General features: G+C 46.2%; 1 protein-coding gene across 1 annotated transcript in view; it reads right to left on the minus strand.

Moving 5' to 3' along the window:
• LOC117508921 (beta-secretase 1-like) overlaps nt 1-16,687 on the minus strand; it is a 35,488-nt gene extending 18,801 nt beyond the window's left edge. Inside the window, exons 1-2 of the mRNA XM_034168759.1 lie at nt 16,179-16,687; nt 16,036-16,042 (exon numbers count right to left, since the gene is read on the minus strand). Coding sequence (XP_034024650.1) covers nt 16,036-16,042; nt 16,179-16,493 — 322 coding nt within the window. The 5' untranslated portion in view covers nt 16,494-16,687. The remainder of the gene's footprint in view (nt 1-16,035; nt 16,043-16,178) is intronic.
• Between the last annotated feature and the right edge of the window lie 6,494 nt (nt 16,688-23,181).

Raw genomic sequence — 23,181 nt, forward strand, 5'->3', positions numbered from 1 at the left:
TTTTTGTCTGGTGCATGACCTGCTGTGGGATACAGCAGCTGGAATAGCGTCTGATGGTGTTAGCTACAAGGACTCATGACAAGGACTCATGACAAGGACTCATGTTAGCTATAAGGACTCATGACTCATTCACAGAAAGCAGGAAGAAGAAAATATCGGCCTGCCACAACAATTCAATGTATTATTTGTAAAGAAAACTTACTGCTGCAGAAAAGGCCAAGATTTGAGAAAGACTTTGCAGCTGCAGTAAAAAATTAAAAAAACATGACATCAAATAGACAAGGTTACATCAAGGCCTACAGATTCAAGAACATTATACTGAATGTGCCACTGAACTTTCACTATAGTTTTTACAATAGTTCTTTTATGGAACAATCTTTTTTTTGTGTGTACGGGGGTGCAGCTGACTGTTTTAGAACTGAATATATTAATAATACATTGTTAAAATTGTAACTATATAGAGATGAAAACCTGTAAGCAAAATACATGTACTTTGGACTCAGGATAAATTAAATAAAATGACACCTCTTTCCAAATTTTGTAATACAAACAATAAACTACAATTGACTAAAATGTTTTTTTCCTCCCAAAATGAGACATCCTGCGTTCTTTATGAATTAAATTACATCCTGACGTACAGCACAGCCAGCTGCAAGAGCTCAGCTCAGAAGTATGGAGTGACATTCATGCCAATAATGTCTGAAAGGAAATGCTTTTGACAAAAACTACAGATTTTGTTTATTTCTTTCTATTCATGTCCAGAGACCAAGGATCCACTATGTAGAGTTTATTTATGTCGAGAGTTTAAGGATCCAGTGACCAATTTCATATTTATTTACTTTAAGACTCAATAAAATGTTGTTGACATAGAAAACCTGTAAAACCTACTTTTAGTACACAGAAAATTCACAAGAGGTATCAATAAAGGAATCAATATCGTGTGTGTGTGTGTGTGTGTGTGTGTGTGTGTGTGTGTGTGTGTGTGTGTGTGTGTGTGGGTGTGTGTGTGTGTGTGTGTGTGTGTGTGTGTGTGTGTGTGTGTGTATGTCCGCACGAGGATTGTAGCATCACGATAGTAGCTCATCATGATGTCGGTCAGCCATCAACGGCAGATAATGGAATTGTCCAGCTGCTTACTTGTAAGTGTTGTAATTACTCTGATTGATTTTTGCAGTTACTACAGGAAGTAAAGGAGAAGTTGTGATAAACTGAAGTGAATGTCCTTCAAAGTATGAGGTCCAAACATCAAACACTGTTGATCTGTTGCTGCTGTGGAGTGACAGATGGCTTGTACTCGTATGTGTGTGTGTGTGTGTAAGAGAGAGAAAAAGGGCCGAACGACACAGACAGATAATGGACCCATTAATTCTGCAGAGTGAGGAGTGCCAGCTGGGTGCAGCTGTGCTGTACAGACTGACACACACACATACACACACACAAATAAAGGAAGAAGGACAGAGGGAGACAGACATAGAAAGAAGTAATGGAATAGAGGAAATGAGAAAAAGAGAGCAACAAAAGAGAGAGAGAGTTGCTGATATAAAATGTGAAAGAAAGAGGGAAATAAAAATGGACAGGAAAGGAAAAAGAAGTATGAGGAGATGGAGACAGAAAGGCGAGATTTTGCTTGAAAAGGTAGACAAAAAACACTCCAAGTCTAGGTTTATTTGTTCCACTGAAAGACGTTGGCACTGTGTATTTCCAAGGAGAGATTTTTTTGCACATCAATATTTCCGGTGAATTGGTCCCGTTAAGAGTTTTTTGTAGTGTGTTATTCTGCAGTAGGAAGTAACTTCTAGAGTTGCAATGACTAATCAGCTATGAATTGATTAGTAAATTAATCCTCAACTATTTGGGTAATTGTTTCTTTTTTAATGTCCAAATTACTTGATTTGAACTTCTGTAATGTGAATATTTCTGGTTTCTTTTCTCCTGCCTGACAAAAACTGAATACTATCTTCGGCTTTGAGGAACCACAATATTTTTTCACGCTTTCATGACATTTTATGGGCAAAAACTCTAATGGTTAAATCCAGAAAATAATCAACAGATTAATCTGTATTGAAAATAACTTAGCTGCAGCTCTATAAAAAGTAGCACATTTGAATAGTATTCACAGCGCTTCACTTTTTCCACAATTTGTTATGTTACAGCCATATTCCAAAATAGACGAAATTCACCCACCACCACCGCCCCCCCCCCCCCATTCTACTCACAACACTACATTTTTTTGCAAATTTATTTAAAAAAAAACTAAGAAATCATGAGTATATAAGTATTCACAACCTCTGCTCAATACTTTGTTGATGCACCTTTGGCAGCAATTACAGCCACAAGCTTGGTGCACCTATCTTTGGGCAGTTTTCCCCATTCCTCTTTGCAGCACCTCTCAAGCTCCATCAGGATGGATGGGGAGTGTCGGTGTACAGCCATTTTCAGATCTCTCCAGAGATGTTCAGTCGGATTCAGGTCTGGGCTCTGGCTGGGCTACTGAAGGACATTCACAGAGTTGTCCCAAAGCAACTCCTTTGGTATCTTGGCTGTGTGCTTAGGGTCATTGTCCTGCTGAAAGATGAACTGTCGCCCCAGTCTGAGGTCAAGAGCGCTCTGGAGCAGGTTTTCATCCAGGATGTCTCTGTACATTGCTGCATTCATCTTTCCCTCAAACCTGACTATGGATTTGATGTGGAAAAAGTGAAGCACTGTGAATACTTTCCAGATGCACTGTATGTACAGTGGGTCAAAAAAGTATTTAGTCAGTCCCTGATTGCGCAAGTTCCCCTACTTAGAAAGATGAGAGAGGTCTGTAATTTTCAACATAGGTACACTTCAACTGTGAGAGACAAAATGAGAAAAAAAAATCCAGGAAATCACATTGTAGGATTTTTAAAGAATTTATTTGTAAATTATGGTGGAAAATAAGTATTTGGTCAATACTTTTGTTCAGCTCAATACTTTGTAACATAATCTTTGTTGGCAATGACAGAGGTCAAACGTTTCCTTTAAGTCTTCACCAGGTTTGCACACACTGTAGTTGGTATTTTGGCCCATTCCTCCATGCAGATCTCCTCTAGAGCAGTAATGTTTTGGAGCTGTCGCCGGGCAACATGGACTTTCAACTCCCTCAACAAATTTTCTATGGGGTTGAGGTTTGGAGACTGGCTTGGCCACTCCAGAACCTTGAAATGCTTTTTACGGAGCCACTCCTTCGTTACCCAAGCGGTGTGTTTGGGATCACTGTCATGCTGGACGACCCAGCCACGTTGCATCTTCAATGTTCTCAACGACAGAAGGAGGTTTTGTGTTGTGAAAGTGTAGGAACACGGACCCACAACAGGGGGCGCAAATGAACGGACAATGGAGGAGTCAATTAACACTGTTTTTACTGTTGTGAAACAGGCACAACAAATACAACCGATTACAATATTGAAACTGAGTTCAATTACAACGGTGTCGTGTGGGCAGGCTCGACGATAGGAGACGTCTGTCCAAGTCGAACCGGAACCAACCCGATTTCCTCTGCCACCGAACCCCGGGAATACTGGGAATACTCCAGTGATGGGTGACAGCTGTCATCCTGGCTGCTCCTGTAAGGCGGCAGCGCCCTCCGGTGCCTGGAGCCCGCACTCCAGGCAGGGCGCCCTCTAGTGGTGGTGGGCCAGCAGTACCTCCTCTTCAGCGGCCCACACAACAGGACCCCCCCCCTCAACGGGCGCCTCCTGGCGCACGACCGGGTTTGTCAGGGTGGCGACGGTAGAAGTCGGCCAGGAGGGCCGGGTCCAGGATGAAGCCCTTCTTCACCCAGGAGCGTTCTTCGGGGCCGTACCCCTCCCAGTCCACCAGATACTGAAAACCCCGGCCCATCCGTCGGACGTCGAGGAGCCGGCGCACGGTCCAAGCCGGCTCTCCGTCGATGATCCGGGCAGGAGGTGGCGCCGGACCCGGAGTGCAGAGGGGTGAGGTGTGATGAGGCTTAATCCTAGAGACGTGGAATACTGGATGAATCCGCAGTGAGGCCGGAAGCAGGAGCCTCACTGCGGCGGGATTGATGACCTTGAGTATCTTGTACGGACCGATGTATCGTTCTTGCAGTTTTGGGGAGTCCACTTGTAGGGGAATGTCCTTGGTGGACAACCACACTTCCTGCCCAGGACGATACGTGGGAGCCGGGGCCCGCCGCCGGTCTGCATGGTTCTTCGCCCTCGTCCGGGCCCTTAACAAAGCAGAACGGGCGGCACGCCACACCCGACGGCACTTCCGTAGGTGGGCCTGGACCGAGGGCACACCGACCTCTCCCTCAACCACCGGAAACAACGGGGGTTGATACCCCAAGCACACCTCGAAAGGGGAGAGGCCGGTGGCTGATGACACTTGACTGTTGTGGGCGTACTCGATCCAGGCCAGGTGGGTACTCCAGGCCGTCGGGTGCGCGGCTGTCACACAGGGTAGGGTCTGCTCCATCTCCTGGTTGGCCCGTTCTGCTTGTCCGTTGGTCTGGGGGTGATACCCGGACGAGAGACTGACCGTGGCCCCCAGTTCCCGGCAAAAGCTCCTCCAAACATGCGAGGAGAACTGGGGACCGCGATCGGAGACGATGTCTGATGGTATCCCATGCAGACGGATGACGTGGTGGACTAGGAGGTCCGCTGTCTCCTGGGCCGTTGGTAGCTTCGGGAGGGCCACGAAGTGGGCCGCCTTGGAGAATCGGTCCACTATCGTGAGGATGACGGTGTTTCCCTGGGACGGCGGGAGACCCGTGACAAAATCCAGGCCGATGTGGGACCAGGGGCGATGAGGAACGGGCAGCGGCTGTAGCAAACCCGAGGTTTAGCTGTGATCGGTCTTGCCCCTGGCACAGGTGGTACAGGCCTGGATGTAACCCCGGACGTCGGCCTCTAAGGACGCCCACCAGAAGCGCTGCCGGACGACTGCCACGGTCCTATGCACCCCAGGATGGCAGGAGAGCTTAGAACCGTGACAGAAGTCCAGAACTGCAGCCCTAGCCTCTGGTGGGACGTAGAGTTTGTTCTTCGGTCCGGTTCCGGGGTCCGGGTCTCGTGTCAGGGCCTCCCGGACGGTCTTCTCCACGTCCCAGGTGAGGGCGGCCACGATAGCGGACTCCGGGATGATGGGATCCGGGGGATCCGACGACTCCGTTTTGACCTCATCTTCGTGTACCCGGGACAAAGCATCCGATCTCTGATTTTTGGTCCCGGGACGGTAGGTGATCCGGAAGTCAAAAAGGCCGAAGAACAGTGACCAGCGGGCTTGCCTGGGATTCAGCCGCTTGGCGGTCCTGATATACTCCAGGTTCCGGTGGTCAGTGAAAACCGTGAACGGCACGGACGTTCCCTCCAACAGATGTCTCCACTCCTCAAGAGCCTCTTTCACCGCAAGGAGCTCTCGATTGCCGACGTCATAGTTCCGTTCGGCTGGGGTCAACCTGCGGGAAAAATAGGCACACGGGTGAAGGACCTTATCGGTCTTCCCGCTCTGGGACAGCACGGCTCCTATCCCTGAGTCCGAGGCGTCCACTTCAACCACTAACTGGCGACTAGGATCGGGCTGCACCAAAACAGGTGCAGACGAGAAGCGCCGTTTCAACTCCTTGAACGCGGCTTCGCAACGACCCGACCAGGTGAAGGGGACTTTTGGTGAGGTCAGGGCTGTCAGGGGGCTAACTACCTGACTATAGCCCTTAATGAACCTCCTGTAGAAATTAGCAAAGCCTAGGAACTGTTGCAACTTCCTACGGCTTGTGGGTTGGGGCCAGTCTCTCACCGCCGTAACCTTGGCCGGATCAGGAGCGACGGAGTTGGAGGAGATAATGAACCCCAAGAAGGACAAAGACGTGCGGTGGAACTCACACTTCTCGCCCTTCACAAACAGCCGGTTCTCCAACAACCGCTGCAGGACCTGACGTACATGCTGGACATGGGTCTCAGGGTCCGGAGAAAAGATGAGTATATCGTCTAGATATACGAAGACGAACCGGTGCAGGAAATCCCGCAAGACATCATTAACCAACGCTTGGAATGTTGCGGGAGCGTTTGTGAGACCGAACGGCATGACCAGGTACTCAAAGTGACCTAAGGGGGTGTTAAATGCCGTCTTCCACTCGTCTCCCTTCCGGATCCGAACCAGGTGATACGCATTTCTAAGATCAAGCTTGGTGAAAATTTGGGCTCCATGCAGGGGTGTGAACACTGAATCCAACAGGGGTAACGGGTATCGGTTGCGAACCGTGATCTCGTTCAGCCCCCTATAATCAATGCATGGACGAAGTCTGCCGTCTTTCTTGCCCACAAAAAAGAAACCTGCGCCCATCGGGGAGGTGGAATTCCGGACCAACCCGGCAGCTAACGAGTCCCGGATGTAGGTCTCCATTGATTCGCGCTCAGGCCGTGAGAGGTTGTACAGCCTACTGGACGGGAACTCACTGCCCGGAACCAAATCGATGGCACAATCATACGGACGGTGGGGGGGAAGAGAGAGAGCCAGATCCTTGCTGAACACGTCAACAAGGTCGTGGTACTCCACCGGCACCGTCCCCAGACTGGGCGGGACTCTGACCTCCTCCTTAGCTCGGGAGCCGGGAGGAACCGAGGAACCTAGACACACCCGATGGCAGGTCTCGCTCCACTGCACCACTACCCCGGACGGCCAATCAATCCGGGGATTGTGCTTCAACATCCAGGGAAATCCTAAAACCACACGGGAGGTGGCCTGGGTCACAAAAAACTCGATCACCTCCCGGTGATTTCCTGACACCACCAGAGTTACAGGAGGTGTCTTATGCGTGATCGGAGGGAGTAGGGAGCCATCTAGTGCCCGAACCTGAACAGGCGAGGTAAGCGCCACCAGAGGGAGCCCTATCTCCCTGGCCCATCTGCTGTCCAACAGATTCCCCTCAGAGCCCGTGTCCACCAGTGCTGGGGCCTTCAGGGTTGAGTCCTCATAAAGGATCGTGACTGTGAGTCGTGTGGCAATGTGGGTGTGTCCCACCTGAATGTCTCGGCCCACCCCTAGCCCAGTCTCTAGGGGCGGGCGTTGGAGTTTAACCGCTCGGGGCAGTCTCTCATATGGTGCTCTATGGCACCACACACAAAACAAGCTCCGTGGGCCCGTCTCCTCTGTGCATCCGGTGCCCTAAATGTTGCCCTACTCGTGTCCATAGCTTCGTCAGTAGGGGGAGCTGTGGTCCCACGGAGCGCAGGGGCCGTGGAGCGTGGGGAAGGCAGAGCGCGGTCGGAACCGGAAGGGAGAGGGACGGCGCGTGCCTGGCCATGCCCTTCGTCTCGTTCCCGCCGACGTTCTTCTAACCGGTTGTCTAACCGTATGACAAGATCGATGAGCCCATCTAAATCCCGCGGTTCGTCCTTAGCCACCAGGTGCTCCTTAAGAACCAACGACAGTCCGTTTACAAAGGCGGCGCGGAGCGCAGTGCTATTCCAGCCGGACCTCGCAGCCGCGATGCGGAAGTCGACTGCATAGGCAGCTGCGCTCCGACGCCCCTGTCTCATTGACAGTAGCACGGTTGAAGCGGTTTCGCCTCTATTAGGGTGATCAAACACGGTTCTGAGCTCCCTTACAAACCCATCACATGTCAGAAGGAGCCGTGAATTCTGCTCCCAGAGCGCTGTAGCCCAAGCGCGTGCCTCACCGCGAAGCAGGTTTATTACATAAGCTACCTTGCTAGCATCGGTCGCGTACATGACTGGACGCTGTGCGAAGACGAGCGAGCACTGCATAAGAAAATCTGCGCACGTCTCCACACAGCCTCCGTACGGCTCTGGGGGGCTTATGTAAGCTTCAGGGGAAGGTGGGGGGGGTCGTTGGACGACCAGTGGAACATCGCTGTTACGCACAGGGTCGACGGGAGGGAGAGCCGCAGCGGCGCCCAGGGGGCGCGCTTCCACTTGTGCGGCGAGAGCCTCCACCCTGCGGTTCAGGAGGACGTTCTGCTCGGTCATTAAATCCATCCGAGTCGTGAAAGCGGCGAGGATCCGCTGCAACTCACCGATCACCCCTCCCGAGGACGCCTGCGCATCCTGGTCTTCCATTGGCCGTTCAACAGCCGGTTGACGCCCCTCGGGATCCATGACGCTGGCCGAGATATCCTGTTGTGAAAGTGTAGGAACACGGACCCACAACAGGGGGCGCAAATGAACGGACAATGGAGGAGTCAATTAACACTGTTTTTACTGTTGTGAAACAGGCACAACAAATACAACCGATTACAATATTGAAACTGAGTTCAATTACAACGGTGTCGTGTGGGCAGGCTCGACGATAGGAGACGTCTGTCCAAGTCGAACCGGAACCAACCCGATTTCCTCTGCCACCGAACCCCGGGAATACTGGAGCCGCCAAGTCCCGAATTCCCAGGTGGCCACTGCCTCCGCTCGTCGGATCCGGTACTGCTGGCAAGAAACAGAAACAGTCAGGTGTGGGTGCGGCTGCACCCAGCAACACGGAGGGTGGAGAGTCCACCTCCACCTCTCGTCAACAACAATCAAGAAGTGTAGGAAGGTGAGTACTTATCCAATTGCTGTCCGGTAGTCAGCTGTCCTACAAATAATCAACAAGAATACAATTATAGTCACACGTATGTGTAGGCGGAGATTGTTACCTCTTTGGTAAGGCGATATCTCGGCAAATGAGGTGGAGATGCCGTCCTGCTGATATACCTCCTTGTTGATTGGGATCAGCTGTCTCCAGTGATGGGTGACAGCTGTCATCCTGGCTGCTCCTGTAAGGCGGCAGCGCCCTCCGGTGCCTGGAGCCCGCACTCCAGGCAGGGCGCCCTCTAGTGGTGGTGGGCCAGCAGTACCTCCTCTTCAGCGGCCCACACAACAGTTTTGACTTAAAATCTCACGATACATGGCCCCGTTCATTCTTTCCTTAACACGGATCAGTCGTCCTGACCCCTTTGCAGAAAAACAGCCCCAAACGTGATGTTTCCACCCCCATGCTTCACAGTAGATATGGTGTTCTTGGGATGCAACTCAGCATTCTTCTTCCTCCAAACACGACGAGTTTTTACCAAAATGTTGTATTGTGGTTTCATCTGACCAAATGATATTCTCCCAATCATCTTCTGGATCATCCATATGCTCTCTGGCAAACTTCAGATGGGCCTGGACACGTACTGGCTTAAGCAGGGGGACACGCCTGGCACTGCAGGATTTGAGTCCCTCTCTGTGTAGTGTGTAGCCTTTGTTACTTTGGCCCCAGCTCTCTGCAGGTCATTCATCAGGTCCCTCCGTGTACTTCTGGGATTTTTGTTCACCGTTTTCATGATCATTTTGACCCCACGGGATGAGATCTTGCGTGGAGCCCCAGATTGAGGGAGATTATCAATGGTCTTGTATGTCTTCCATTTTCTTACAATTGCTCACACAGTTGATTTATTCACACCAACCTATTTGACTATTGTAGATTCACACATCTACAATTTTCTTCCTGGTGTACTTCATTAAGTCAAAGTCGGCTTTATTGTCAATTCTTCACATGTACTAGACATACAAGGAATCAAAATTTCGTTTCTCAGCTTCCCTCGGTGATGACAGGACAAGACATTTCGACAATGAGGACAAGTATTTAGTATTTACAGTGTAGTGTCTGAAGTAATAGTAAAAGTAAAAGTGGAAAGTGCAGTAGTGCAAACCATTCAGTACTTGTAGCAGCAGCATATTTTTGTAAAGACACTGTGCAAGTGGTGTGATGGTGATAAAGTGAAACAGTGCAGGACACCGTCATGGGCAATAGATATTATATATATATATATATATATATATATATATATATATATACAAGGTCTATTAGAAAAGTATCCGACCTTATTATTTTTTTCAAAAACCATATGGATTTGAATCACGTGTGATTACATCAGACATGCTTGAACCCTCGTGGGCATGCGAGAGTTTTTTCACGCCTGTCGGTTACGTCATTCGCCTGTGGGCAGTCTTTGAGTGAGGAGTCGTCCACCTGCTCGTCGATTTTTTTCATTGTTTAGGAATGGCTCAGAGACTGTTGCTTTGTTTGATAAAAAATTTTTCAAAACTGTAAGGCACAACTGAGTGGACACCATTCAATAAATTCAGCTGGTTTTCGGTAAAAATTTTAACGGCTGATGAGAGATTTTGGTCTGGTAGTGTCGCTTTAAGGACGGTCCACGGCGCCTGACGGCGATCTGCGCTTCGAGGCGGCAGCGTCTCGCCGTTTCAAGTTGAAAACTTCCACATTTCAGGCTCTGTTGACGCAGTAAGTCGTCAGAGAACAGAGAACTTTCAGAAGAAGTCGGCATGAGGAGTTTATTCGGACATTCCATTGTTAACGGTCATTTTGTAATGAAAGAACGTGCGGGCAGAGTCGCATGTCGGGCTGGACCCGACCGCGGGGGGTCGCGGCAGGAAAAACACCTCCGTTGGAAATCTTAACGGGCAAGTTGGAACATGCCCAAGCTGTTAAACAATTTCTCAGTTACTCACTTGTTGAAAGCCATTAAAAGCCGCCTGAATTCTACAAATGGTTTTCAACACGGAGGTGTTTTTCCTGTCGCGGCGCACACAGATTTGCCGAGTCGTCACGGAAACGACTCGGCGAATTTGCGCGTACGTCTTTCATTAAAAAAATGTCCTTAAACAGTGGAATGTCCGCATAAATTCCTCATGCCGGCCTCTTCTGAATCTTCTCTGTTCTCTCACGATGTCCTGGGTGAATTAAGCCTTAAATTAGGATGTTTTCAGCTCGAAACAGGCCGACGACAGCGCCTGGAAGCGCTGCAGGACGTCCCGCTTCGTGGGAAGTCCTTACACCGACAGAAACACCCCATAATCTCTCATCAGCCGTTAAACTTTTCACAGAAAACCATCTTAATTTCTCGAATAGTGTCCACTCGGATATTCCTCACAGGTCCAGAAAAAATTTTGATAAAGCAACGCGCGCCATCTCGAGCAGCGTGTGAAACAAAGGAATTCAGCCGAGAGGGCGGGACCACATCTCACTCAAGGCCTGCCCACAGGGAAATGACGTCACCGACACGCGTGAAAAAACTCACGCATGCGCACGAGGGTTCAAGCATGATTGGTGTAATCGCATGTCATTCAAATCCATATAGTTAAAAAAAAAAATAAAAGGGTCGGTTTATTATCTAAGAGACCTCGTATATTAGCTTCTTGAAAACCTGGGTAGAGCTCGGGGGAGAGAGTTCAATAATCTCACAGCCTGGTGGATGAAGCTCTTTGTGAGTCTGGTGGTGCGGGACCAGAGGTTCCTGTATCTCTTCCCGGAGGGCAGAGTGCTAAACAGGCTGTGTGTGGGGTGGCTTGCATTGCCCACAATTGTGGTTGCTTTGCGGGTGAGGTGGGTGGTGTATATGTCTTACAGAGAGGGGAGTGGGGCACCAATGATCCTTCCAGCTGCATTCACTATGCGCTGCAGGGCTTTCCTGTTGTAGTCAGTGCAGCTTCCACCCCACACAGTGATGCAGCTGGAGAGGATGCTCTCAATGGTGCCACGGTAGAAAGTGCTCATGATGGTTGATGGAGCACTTGCCCGCTTGAGTTTGCGCAGGAAGTAGAGATTCCGCTGGGCATTCTTTGCCAGTGATGCAGTGTTGGTGGTCCAGGACAGGTTCTCACTGATGTGCACCCCCAGGAATTTGCTCACTCTCTACACAGCAGCACCCTCGATGGTCAGTGGCAGGTGTTGGGTGTGACCTTTCCAGAAGTCAACAACAAACTCCAACAGCTCTTTGGTCTTGGCCATGGTTGAGTTTGGAGTCTGACTGTTTGAGGCTGTGGATAGGTGTCTTTTATACAGTTAATGAGTTCCAACAGATGCCATTAATGCAAGTAACAAGTGGAGGACAGAAGAGCTTCTTAAAGACGATGTTACAGGTCTGTGAGAGCCAGATATCTTGCTTGTTTGTGGGTGACCAAATACTTATTTTCCACCATAATTTAGAAATAAATTCTTTAAAAATCCTACAGTGTGATTTTCTGGATTTTTTTTTTTTCTCATTTTGTCTCTCATAGTTGAAGTGTACCTATGATGAAAATTACAGACCTCTCTCATCTTTCTAAGTAGGAGAACTTGCACAATCAGGGACTGACTAAATACTTTTTTACCCCACTGTACATGGAATTTCTTAGTTTTTTTACTCACTCACTCATCTTCAACCGCTTATTCCAGTTAAAGGTGACGGGGGGTTGGGGTTTATCTCAGCAGTCATAGGGCATGAGGCGGGGTACACCCTGTACAGGACGCCAGTCTATCACAGGGCCACATACAGACAAAAACACATTTACACCCGCATATGGAGAATTTAAAGTTTCCAGTCCACCTAACCTGCATGTCTTTGGATGTGGGAGGAAACCAGAGCACGCGGAGGGAACCCACGCAAACACAGGCATAACATGCAAACTACACGTAGAAAGGCCACAGGTGGGAATGGATCCCATGACCTTCTTGCTATGAGGCAACAGTGTTAACCACTGATCCACCGTGCTGCCTCTTAGTTTTTTATTTGTAATAAATTTGCAAAAAAAAAAATTGTCATTATGGAATAAAGCTGTAACATTAAAAAAATGGTTCCTCTTTAAAGAGCTTAGTTTTATTTAGTTATTTAGAAGTGTAGTAACAAGTGTGGGTTTGGAGAGACAACAGGTGAGCTGGAGGTGGAGCTGAGCTGGATGCACCTGAGCTCAATTTTGAGTTTCATGGCAAAGGCTGTGAATAGTTATGCACATGTGATTTTTTTAGTTTTTCATTTATTTATTTATTTTGTCTAAATTTGCCCCAAAAAAACTTTTTTGCATTGTCATTATAGGGTATTGTGTGTCATTTCCAAGCTGCAAACTTTGATGGCATCAGATGAAGCCCTCCCAAAAATGCAAAAAGTTGTAATGGCCGCTTGAGGCTGGCTCCAAAACAGAGCACATTCCCATAGGAATCCAAGTTAAAATGCCCAATTTTTGAACAGAAAAACATGTTTACAGCCTGGTACAAAAAAAAACAAAAAAAAAACGGTTTTGGTCTCTATAGACCAGGGGTATTTACTCTTTCCAGAAAGGGCCGAGAGGGTACAGGTTTTCTTTTCAACCACCCACTCCACCAGGTGATTTCACTGATTAACATCACTTTGAGCAGATGGAATCAGTTAGCGTTAAACAGCAACGTCATGTTTGAGTTTGAATAGGAAATGTGATAACACTAATGTTTTATAACACTAAGTTATAGTGCTAAAAATATGCTCCTCTTCAATGGACAATTTTGTTACCAAGCCAACAACATGCACACCTCGGCAAGCAAATATCCTGACTGAAGCAATCTTGAACATGCTGGTGACTGACATGAGACCCCTGTCCATGGTTGACGATCAAGGTTTCAATTGTCTTTATTTTTTAGTTAACACATGCTGGTTATACAAGAGCAGCTGCATGCTGGTGCATTAACCCGCAATTTACATATGATCCTATTAGTCAACTAATGGCAAAATAATCAAGACTAGGTGATTATCAAAATAATCTTTTGTGGCAGCCCTACATCCTGGACAGGACACCAGTCTGTTGTAGGTCAACGATGAACTCATTCATGCATAAAAGGGCAGAGCAAGGGTGGCTTTACATGTAACAAAAGGTGCCTGAACACGCCCCCTTCTTATACTCTGAGCCACCTAACCTCCATTTGGGTGTTTATTAAATCCTATTTTTGGGGACTGCATGGTGGTCCTGCTCATGGTTTACTTTTTTGTGGACATTAAAAATTATGAGCTGTGTATTTTGACTGTAATCATATATTAAGTGGAGCTTATGCATACGCTACCGAGAGCTGCTAAAAGGGATAACACTGTTACCATACAATAGGGCTGGGCGGTATGACCTAAAAGTCATATAGTCATGGTAATGGTATATATCACAATATAAACGTAAGTGTAAAAATTATAATGGAAGTGTTTCTGAATGGTTTATATAGTCCCTTAGCAAAGCTAAATTGATAAATTAAATACATAAAAACAACAACAGCAAAAACAGATAGATGTAAGTTTGAAAACATTTATTGTGCAGATCTCAAAACTCAAAATTAAAACTCAGCACTCACTCACACACACACACACACACACACACACACACACACACACACTCTCATCTTCAAACGCTTAGTCCAATCAAGGGTCACGGGGGGCTGGAGCCTATCCCAGCAGTCATAGAACGCAAGGTGGGGTACACCCAGGACAGGACGCCAGTCTGTCACAGGGCCACAAACAGACAGACAAACACATTCACACCCACTCGCACACCTATGGACAATTTAAAGATTCCAATCCACCTAACCCACATGTCTTTGGATGCGGGAGGAAACCGAAGCACCCGGAGGAAACCCACGCAAACACGGGGAGAGCATGCAAACTCCACAGAGAAAGGCCACAGACAGGAATCGAACCCATGACCCTCTCACTGCTGCCCAACTCAGCACTCTATGGTGCAAAATAGTGCAAATGAACACAAAACACCATGTTTATAACTTAGAACATAAATACAAATGATAAATTTCAAAAACTTTAAATGTAGCAAAAAAAGTTATATACAACTATTTACATTAAAGTGCAGGAAATGCTTCAGACGTTTTTTTGTACAATTATGTACATGCAAATTGCAATGCCACACGAATTATATTTGTGACACTCAGAAAAACAATTCCTGTCCAAAACATGAGCTCTCTGACTTGTGTTGGACATGTAATTTTCGACACTAGAATGACATCACACTTTGTCATTCCTGTTTCTGTCCAGCTGGAGGCAGTACTTTGTCTGCTTTTGGTGGCGTTTTGTCCAGAAAGTCCAAAACCAATCTTATCCATCAGGGTCCTCAGCTTTGATACATAGATTACCTCACTGCACTGGACTCACACTATACACTGACAATTCATACTAGTGGTGCAGCTTAGCTAAAATTTCCATAAAAATTGTTCATTTAGTGATAAAAGCATGGAATTTGGCACACATATTCTAAATTAACTAATGTTTATTTTCAGATATGGAGCCATCCTGGAGCTGACCTCTAATGAGCTTCAGGGGTCAATAAAGAATTACACAGAGGTCAAAATTTAAAAATGCTCCAATCATGTTGAAAACTGTACCACATTGTGTCTGATCATAATGACTCCAAAAAGGTACAGTTTGGACTATCTATGACTGAATTCCATGGAGTTACAGGGTAAAAACAAGCAAAAATTGTCACAAAGGTCAGTTTCACTTTGTACAGAGGTCAAATGCTAAAGTTGCTCCAATTTTGGTAAAAAAAATTATGCAAATTATTAGTTGAGTTAATAGCATTTTAAAAAGGAATAGTTTGCACCATCTGTCATGCTTAGTTATCATGTTACAGGATATCATATGTCATAGAGTCCAATGGACGTCGACCTTGCTTGACCTTTACTTTGGAGACCAAGCATCCAACACAGTCAAAAATATTCTATTTATTAATCCTTTTATTTCAGTCAATAATTTTTGATTGATGACGCCGCCCCACTATACATACTAGACACTATTGCCACGGTCACTTTATCACAGACGACCTCCCCACTTTGGATTTGCACACACTGCAGTCAAATCACACCCGACAATATTTTTTTCATAATTTTATTACTTATGCCTTTTTATGCTCTTCCTGCCCTTTTTAAATTTATTTCATTTCATGACATACTTATTTTTTTTCTGTCTTCAAGACACGACACATTTCATTTTAAGCTTGACCTCTGTGTTAACATATATGATGAACTTGAAACGTATCCACTGACCCACCTGCTCAACTACAGGTACTCAATGAAAAACAATAAATTTGCATTTTCACAAACGCACCTTAAAATTGTCATTTTCATGAGACTGTTTTTGAAACCAGGCTCATTTGTTTGGCGCATGCGCAGTGGCATCTCAAAAAGGCCAGAAAATCACAGTTTTTGCCAGCAACATGGTTCAAAAGAGCATTATTCTTTGACATGAGTGTTCAGTACCAAAGTGTGGAACATTACGTTGACGCTTGGAAAGCAGGCACAAAAGTGGTGAGCAAATGCGGGTTCTCAAAACTACAATGAACAATAAATAAATAAATAAAAAGGCGTCACTGGAGCTCAAGCCTGGAATGAATGAACAGACGAGAGAGAGAGAGCTTTACCTTCTGTGGAGGAGACCCCACGGCCATCTCCACGTAGTAGCCCTGGCCAGACTTCCCTCGCAGGTTATCGATCATGTCCACGAAGCTGATGCCGCTCGCTGCCGCGCTTCTCCGCCTCCGCGTCGCGGTGGCGCCGCCGCGCTCGCGGCTGGAGGCCGCGGCAGGTGTCTGTTCCGCGGCTTGCCGCAGTGGCAAACGGATGGCGAGAGGCAGGCCCGAGGCGCCAGGTGCACACTGACCCCTACTGTGCAAACACAAAGTGGTCCACAGAAGCAGAGCCGCCAAACAACGAGGCTGTGAAGCGGACACCTCCATGCTGAAAAGGCGCTGAAGTTGTCCGTTTGTTGCGTTTAGCTTGACATCCTGCCTACAGCGTGGAGAAGAGTTCAGGCGGTGATGCGACTGAAGCCATGACGACAATTAAAGCACAAATAACGACGATGGAAGCAAGTCACCACTCTGGTTTTCCTTTCATTAAACAGTAGAAGAAACACTTTTCCGAACACTCAAATATTAAATAGCCCACATCTCATATGAGGCAAGCAAGCTCGACCAAGCGGCAACGCGACATCGTTTGTCTTTTTCTCCATCCGCACGTCCTCCACTGACACGACATAAAACCATCGTCTGCAGGCACACATGCTGTAATCCGCACCCTTCTACTTTCGACCCGTTCTTTCCGTTCTACGCCTTCCAGTCATTCACCTCCTTCTCCTCCTCCTCCATCCACCCTGCCGCATCATTCAGCCGCCGCCGTCAAGTCAGGAAAATACACCGCTCTGTTAGCTGGAGGTACTTTCAAAATAAAAGAGAAGGAAATGCTGCTGATATTTGCGCTCGAGCACAAAGCAAAGTTTTAGACCCAGAATAGCAAAATAAAATCTGGGAACATTGATTAATAAAGTGAAATGTGTGACAACGTTACACCTTAAAAAGCTTTGTAAGCTATATATATATATATATATATATATATATATAGCTTCCATTCAGTAATCTGGCAGAGGAGTTCAAGGTCACCCAAGTCAGAGAAGTTCTGCTCTGTAGGGACTCTGCCAACACAAAGGTCTCCTCAGCGGGGGTGGAGGTCAGAACAGGATGGAAGTGGCGTGCCCAGGATGCAGTGGAATGAGCAGAAGCAAGACTGTGACATAGCATCCTGGTGGGCACAGTGGCTACTGGGCGGGTGGGGCTGGGCAGCAACTCTAACTCTACCTACAGCAAAGTCAGTGGAAAGGAGAAGCATAAGCTGACCCAGGAGGAGGTACGTGCTGAGGTGGAGGAAGTTCGGTACAGCAGAATGGTGGGCATGTCCAAGCAGGGGGCCTGGACCAAGTGGGAACATGCAGCTGGCCGCAAGATCACCTGGGCAGAACTCTGGAAGATGGAGCCATACCACTTCAAGTTCCTGGTTCAGTCAGTGTATGACATCCTCCCGAGCCCTGCCAACCTGTTCACCTGGGGCTTGGTGGACTTGCCAGTTTGCCATCTTTGCCAGTAGAGGGGATCTTTGGAACATATTCTCAGCTGCTGCTCAAAGGCCTTGGGAGATGGGCGATACCATTGGCGCCATGACCAGGTGCTAAGGGTGGTAGCAGATACCATCTGTACTGGCATCAAGAACAGCAAGCGGCAGTACCAAGGGCACTATCACTTTTGTTCGAGCAGGTGAAAAGCCCCAGCCTCCAAAGAAGACCCAAGGGGGCCTGCTTGCAACAGCAAGGGACTGGCAACTTCTGGTCGACCTTGGGAGGCAGTTAAGATTTCCGGACATCATTGCAACAACATCACTACGGCCAGATATGGTCTTGATGTCCGGGGCAAGTAAGCAGGTGATGCTATTGGAGTTAACTGTCCCCTGGGAAGAGTGGATGGAAGAAGCGCAGGAATGGAAGAAGGCTAAGTATGCTGACCTGGTTGCTGAATGTCGGAGGAATGGGTGGAAGGCCCGCTGCGAGCCCACTGAAGTGGGTTGCAGGGGCTTCACAGGACAATCTTTATATTGGGTCCTGGGACTCGGGTCCTAGGGATCTGCGGACTGCACAGACGGAGAGCCATAAAAACATCATGGAAGCTGCTGAGAAGGCTTCACGTTGTCTCTGGTTGAAGAGGGGGGATGCGTGGCGTAGTGCATTACCTCGACACAAGTCAAGGCCTGATCACCCCCCGGCTGGGTCACCCGGGTGAGGGTGTCTGATGTAAGACCCGAAATAACTATATTATATATATATATATATATATATATATATATATATATATATATATATATATATATATATATATATATATATGAGGTCTATTAGAAAAGTATTCGACCTTATTATTTTTTTATATGGATTTGAATCACGTATGATTACATCAGACATGCTTGAACCCTCGTGGGCATACGAGAGTTTTTTCACGCCTGTCGGTTACGTCATTCGCCTGTGGGCAGTCTTTGAGTGAGGAGTCGCCCACCCTCTCGTCGTTTTTTCATTGTTTGGGAATGGCTCAGAGACTGCTGCTTTGTTTGATAAAATTTTTTTCAAAAACTGTAAGGCACAACTGAGTGGACACCATTCGATAAATTCAGCTGGTTTTCGGTAAAAATTTTAACGGCTGATGAAAGATTTTGGTCTGGTAGTGTCGCCGTAAGGACGGCCCACGGCACCTGATGGTGATCTGCGCTTCAAGGCGGCAGCGTCTCGCCGTTTCAAGTTGAAAACTTCCACATTTCAGGCTCTGTTGATCCAAGAAGTCGTCAGAGAACAGAGAACTTTCAGAAGAAGTCGGCATGAGGAGTTTATTCGGACATTCCATTGTTAACGGACATTTTGTAATGAAAGAACGTGCGGGCAGAGTCGCATGTCGGGCCGGACCCGACCGCGGGGGGTTGCGACAGGAAAACCACCTCCGTTGGAAACCTTAACGGGCAAGTTGGAACATGCCCAAGCTGTTAAACAATTTCTCAGTTACTCACTTGTTGAAAGCCATCAAAAGCCGCCTGAATTTTACAAATGGTTTTCAACACGGAGGTGTTTTTCCTGTTGCGGCGCACACAGATTTGCCAAGTCGTCACGGAAACGACTCAGCAAATTTGGTTGAGTGTGTGTGCGTGCGCGGGGGATGATGACACGATGATTTGATTGAGCTAACTGATGCTGCTTGTAACATACACACAAAAACCGTTCCGCTGTAAACCATCTGGATGCATGAAGACCTGTTCACGTGAAAAGCTGACGTGATTTTTGGCTGGACTGAGGAACTACACAAAGGAACTACACAAAGTCTTTTTTTTTTTTTATGGAAATCTGAAGTCAATGCACAGCATCACTGGACTACACGTTATAGTGGAACACCAAAATGTAAGTCCCTTTTCTGTTGTTTATAGATTAAGAAAATATCTAATGACATGGATCTATTTTAGCCATTATTTAAAACAAATAATGAATGTTTTTACATTCTTTCAATGGAATGAATATTTAATTCCGTGAAAGCTGGAACAAACCATTCAACTTGGCTTTGCCTTGTTAAACATTCATTATTTGTATTATATATATATATATTTGTATTATATATATATATATATATATATATATATATATATATATATATATATATATATATATATATATATATATATATATATAATAAGTGTGTGAGTCAGTAAATCATGATGGATTAAAACAGTTTTACATTTTCATGGAGAATTGTGTGGGTATTTATTATGAAGCAATAAACAATAAAGCTGTATCAAAGATGGAGATAAATGATGACCGCTCTACAGGGCACTGTGCTCAATAAAAGCTGCATGCAGGATGCAGTTTTCCATAATTCTAAGGTGTCAGCATGGTGTGTGTTCTCAAGTCATATTTGTGCTTTTTATTCTCACGCAGCTTCGCAATGGAGCGTTGATGAAAGGTTCCAGCCTGAGGGGCTTGAAAGCTGACTTTTTTTTCTCATAACACACACCTAGACATAAGTTGGTCAATACACTAGTACACATGCACATTGATCACCTCACTAATCACAGCTTTCAGGACCACAGTGTCAGAGTGTTCCATGATGCATACCACAAAATGGCCGACACACATCCAAAATGTCCTTGTAACTATCTGATCGTAACCTAACTGCTTTTCAAAATGGCCGACGCACATCCAAAATGTCCTTGTAACTATCTGATCTTAACCTAACTGCTTTTCAGAATGGCCGACGCACATCCAAAATGTCCCTGTAGTTGGCAGGACTATCTGATCTTTTTATAGCTGTCAAGTTGATAAAACCATCTGATCTTTTTATAGCTGTCTACTTGATAAAACCATCGGATCTTTTTATAGCTGTCTACTTGATAAAACCATCGGATCTTTTTATAGCTGTGTAGTTGATAAAACAAAAGTATTCACATCTATTTGGATGGCATGATGGAAGACTGATTTGTTGTTTGGCATCGGCATACACATACACTATAAAATTTTTTCCATACCGCCTTGAACGCAACGTGAGCACAACACCCGATTGCTCACTTCACTTTGGCCAATCACATAGCCACTGACTCACCACAGGCTCAGGACCACCCACATGGAGCTGGCCAAGACTCAGGAATAAAGGTTAGCATAGAGAGGAAATCTAGGCTCTTTGCTCAAACGCTGCATGTGGCCTGTTCGAAGACCCCAACGCTGCTAGATGACTCACTATATCATTGTAGGCACCTTTCAATACAAGTCCGTTTCCTGTCCAATTATTTTTGAGATCACTCAACAGGCACACGTTTCCTGTGTTATTGGCTGTCTCTCTCTGAAACAGAACTGATTTTTACGAATATTATACCTTGTGATCAATGAGGGCCTTTCTGCACATTGTGACCTTAGAGGAGGGCAATCCTGCAGAGCATGTGATTGATGTTATTATTTTCCAAACAATGCAAAACCTATATAGTATTTGATAATGTTAAATCAAAGTGCACTGCAGCAGTCTAGATTTGTTCAGTCAAATCCATGAACATTATGTCACATTTACACAGAATATGAAAATATTTGCACAACAGACACTATTCAGGAAAAGTATAATAAGCATTTGAATGTACAAATGTGTGTTGTTTAAAATAAATTTGTGTGCAATAAAAGTGACAAGTGAAAAAAATTACTTCTGATATTAAGTGCGTCATTAAGTGGGTCATACTGAGCAAATTCCTGTTTTCTGCACTGCCTTTATTGCACAATTTTACATGCAGAAATTATAAAATAAGAATATATTAATTATTATAATCAGTTTATTTCATTTCTAAATTCTATTTTAAAATACACTCAACAAAAATATAAATGCAACACTTTTGGTTTTGCTCCCATTTTGTATGAGATGAACTCAAAGATCTAAAACTTTTTCCACATACACAATATCACCATTTCCCTCAAATATTGTTCACAAACCAGTCTAAATCTGTGATAGTGAGCACTTCTCCTTTGCTGAGATAATCCATCCCACCTCACAGGTGTGCCATATCAAGATGCTGATTAGACACCATGATTAGTGCACAGGTGTGCCTTAGACTGCCCACAATAAAAGGCCACTCTGAAAGGTGCAGTTTTATCACACAGCACAATGCCACAGATGTCGCAAGATTTGAGGGAGCGTGCAATTGGCATGTTGACAGCAGGAATGTCAACCAGAGCTGTTGCTCGTGTATTGAATGTTCATTTCTCTACCATAAGCCGTCTCCAAAGGTGTTTCAGAGAATTTGGCAGTACATCCAACCAGCCTCACAACCGCAGACCACGTGTAACCACACCAGCCCAGGACCTCCACATCCAGCATGTTCACCTCCAAGATCGTCTGAGACCAGCCACTCGGACAGCTGCTGAAACAATCGGTTTGCATAACCAAAGAATTTCTGCACAAACTGTCAGAAACCGTCTCAGGGAAGCTCATCTGCATGCTCGTCGTCCTCATCTCGACCTGACTCCAGTTCATTGTCGTAACCGACTTGAGTGGGTAAATGCTCACATTCGCTGGCGTTTGGCACGTTGGAGAGGTGTTCTCTTCACGGATGAATCCCGGTTCACACTGTTCAGGGCAGATGGCAGACAGCGTGTGTGGCGTTGTGTGGGTGAGCGGATTTCTGATGTCAATGTTGTGGATTGAGTGGCCCATGGTGGTGGTGGGGTTATGGTATGGGCAGGCGTCTGTTATGGACGAAGAACACAGGTGCATTTTATTGATGGCATTTTGAATGCACAGAGATACCGTGACGAGATCCTGAGGCCCATTGTTGTGCCATACATCCAAGAACATCACCTCATGTTGCAGCAGGATAATGCACGGCCCCATGTTCCAAGGATCTGTACACAATTCTTGGAAGCTGAAAATGTCCCAGTTCTTGCATGGCTGGCATACTCACCGGACATGTCACCCATTGAGCATGTTTGGGATGCTCTGGACCGGCGTATACGACAGCGTGTACCAGTTCCTGCCAATATCCAGCAACTTCGCACAGCCATTGAAGAGGAGTGGACCAACATTCCACAGGCCACAATTGACAACCTGATCAACTCTATGCGAAGGAGATGTGTTGCACTGCATGAGGCAAATGGTGGTCACACCAGATACTGACTGGTATCCCCCCCCAATAAAACAAAACTGCACCTTTCAGAGTGGCCTTTTATTGTGGGCAGTCTAAGGCACACCTGTGCACTAATCATGGTGTCTAATCAGCATCTTGATATGGCACACCTGTGAGGTGGGATGGATTATCTCAGCAAAGGAGAAGTGCTCACTATCACAGATTTAGACTGGTTTGTGAACAATATTTGAGGGAAATGGTGATATTGTGTATGTGGAAAAAGTTTTAGATCTTTGAGTTCATCTCATACAAAATGGGAGCAAAACCAAAAGTGTTGCATTTATATTTTTGTTGAGTGTAATATAAAACAATATTGTTCACATTTACAGTACATATGTGTGTACATATGTGTGTATGCTAACCTTTATTCCTTTGAAAGAAATGTATAATTTACTAGTCGGAGACAAAGAC

Source organism: Thalassophryne amazonica, chromosome 4 (genome assembly GCF_902500255.1).
Source record: "Thalassophryne amazonica chromosome 4, fThaAma1.1, whole genome shotgun sequence".
Taxonomy (NCBI): domain Eukaryota; kingdom Metazoa; phylum Chordata; class Actinopteri; order Batrachoidiformes; family Batrachoididae; genus Thalassophryne; species Thalassophryne amazonica.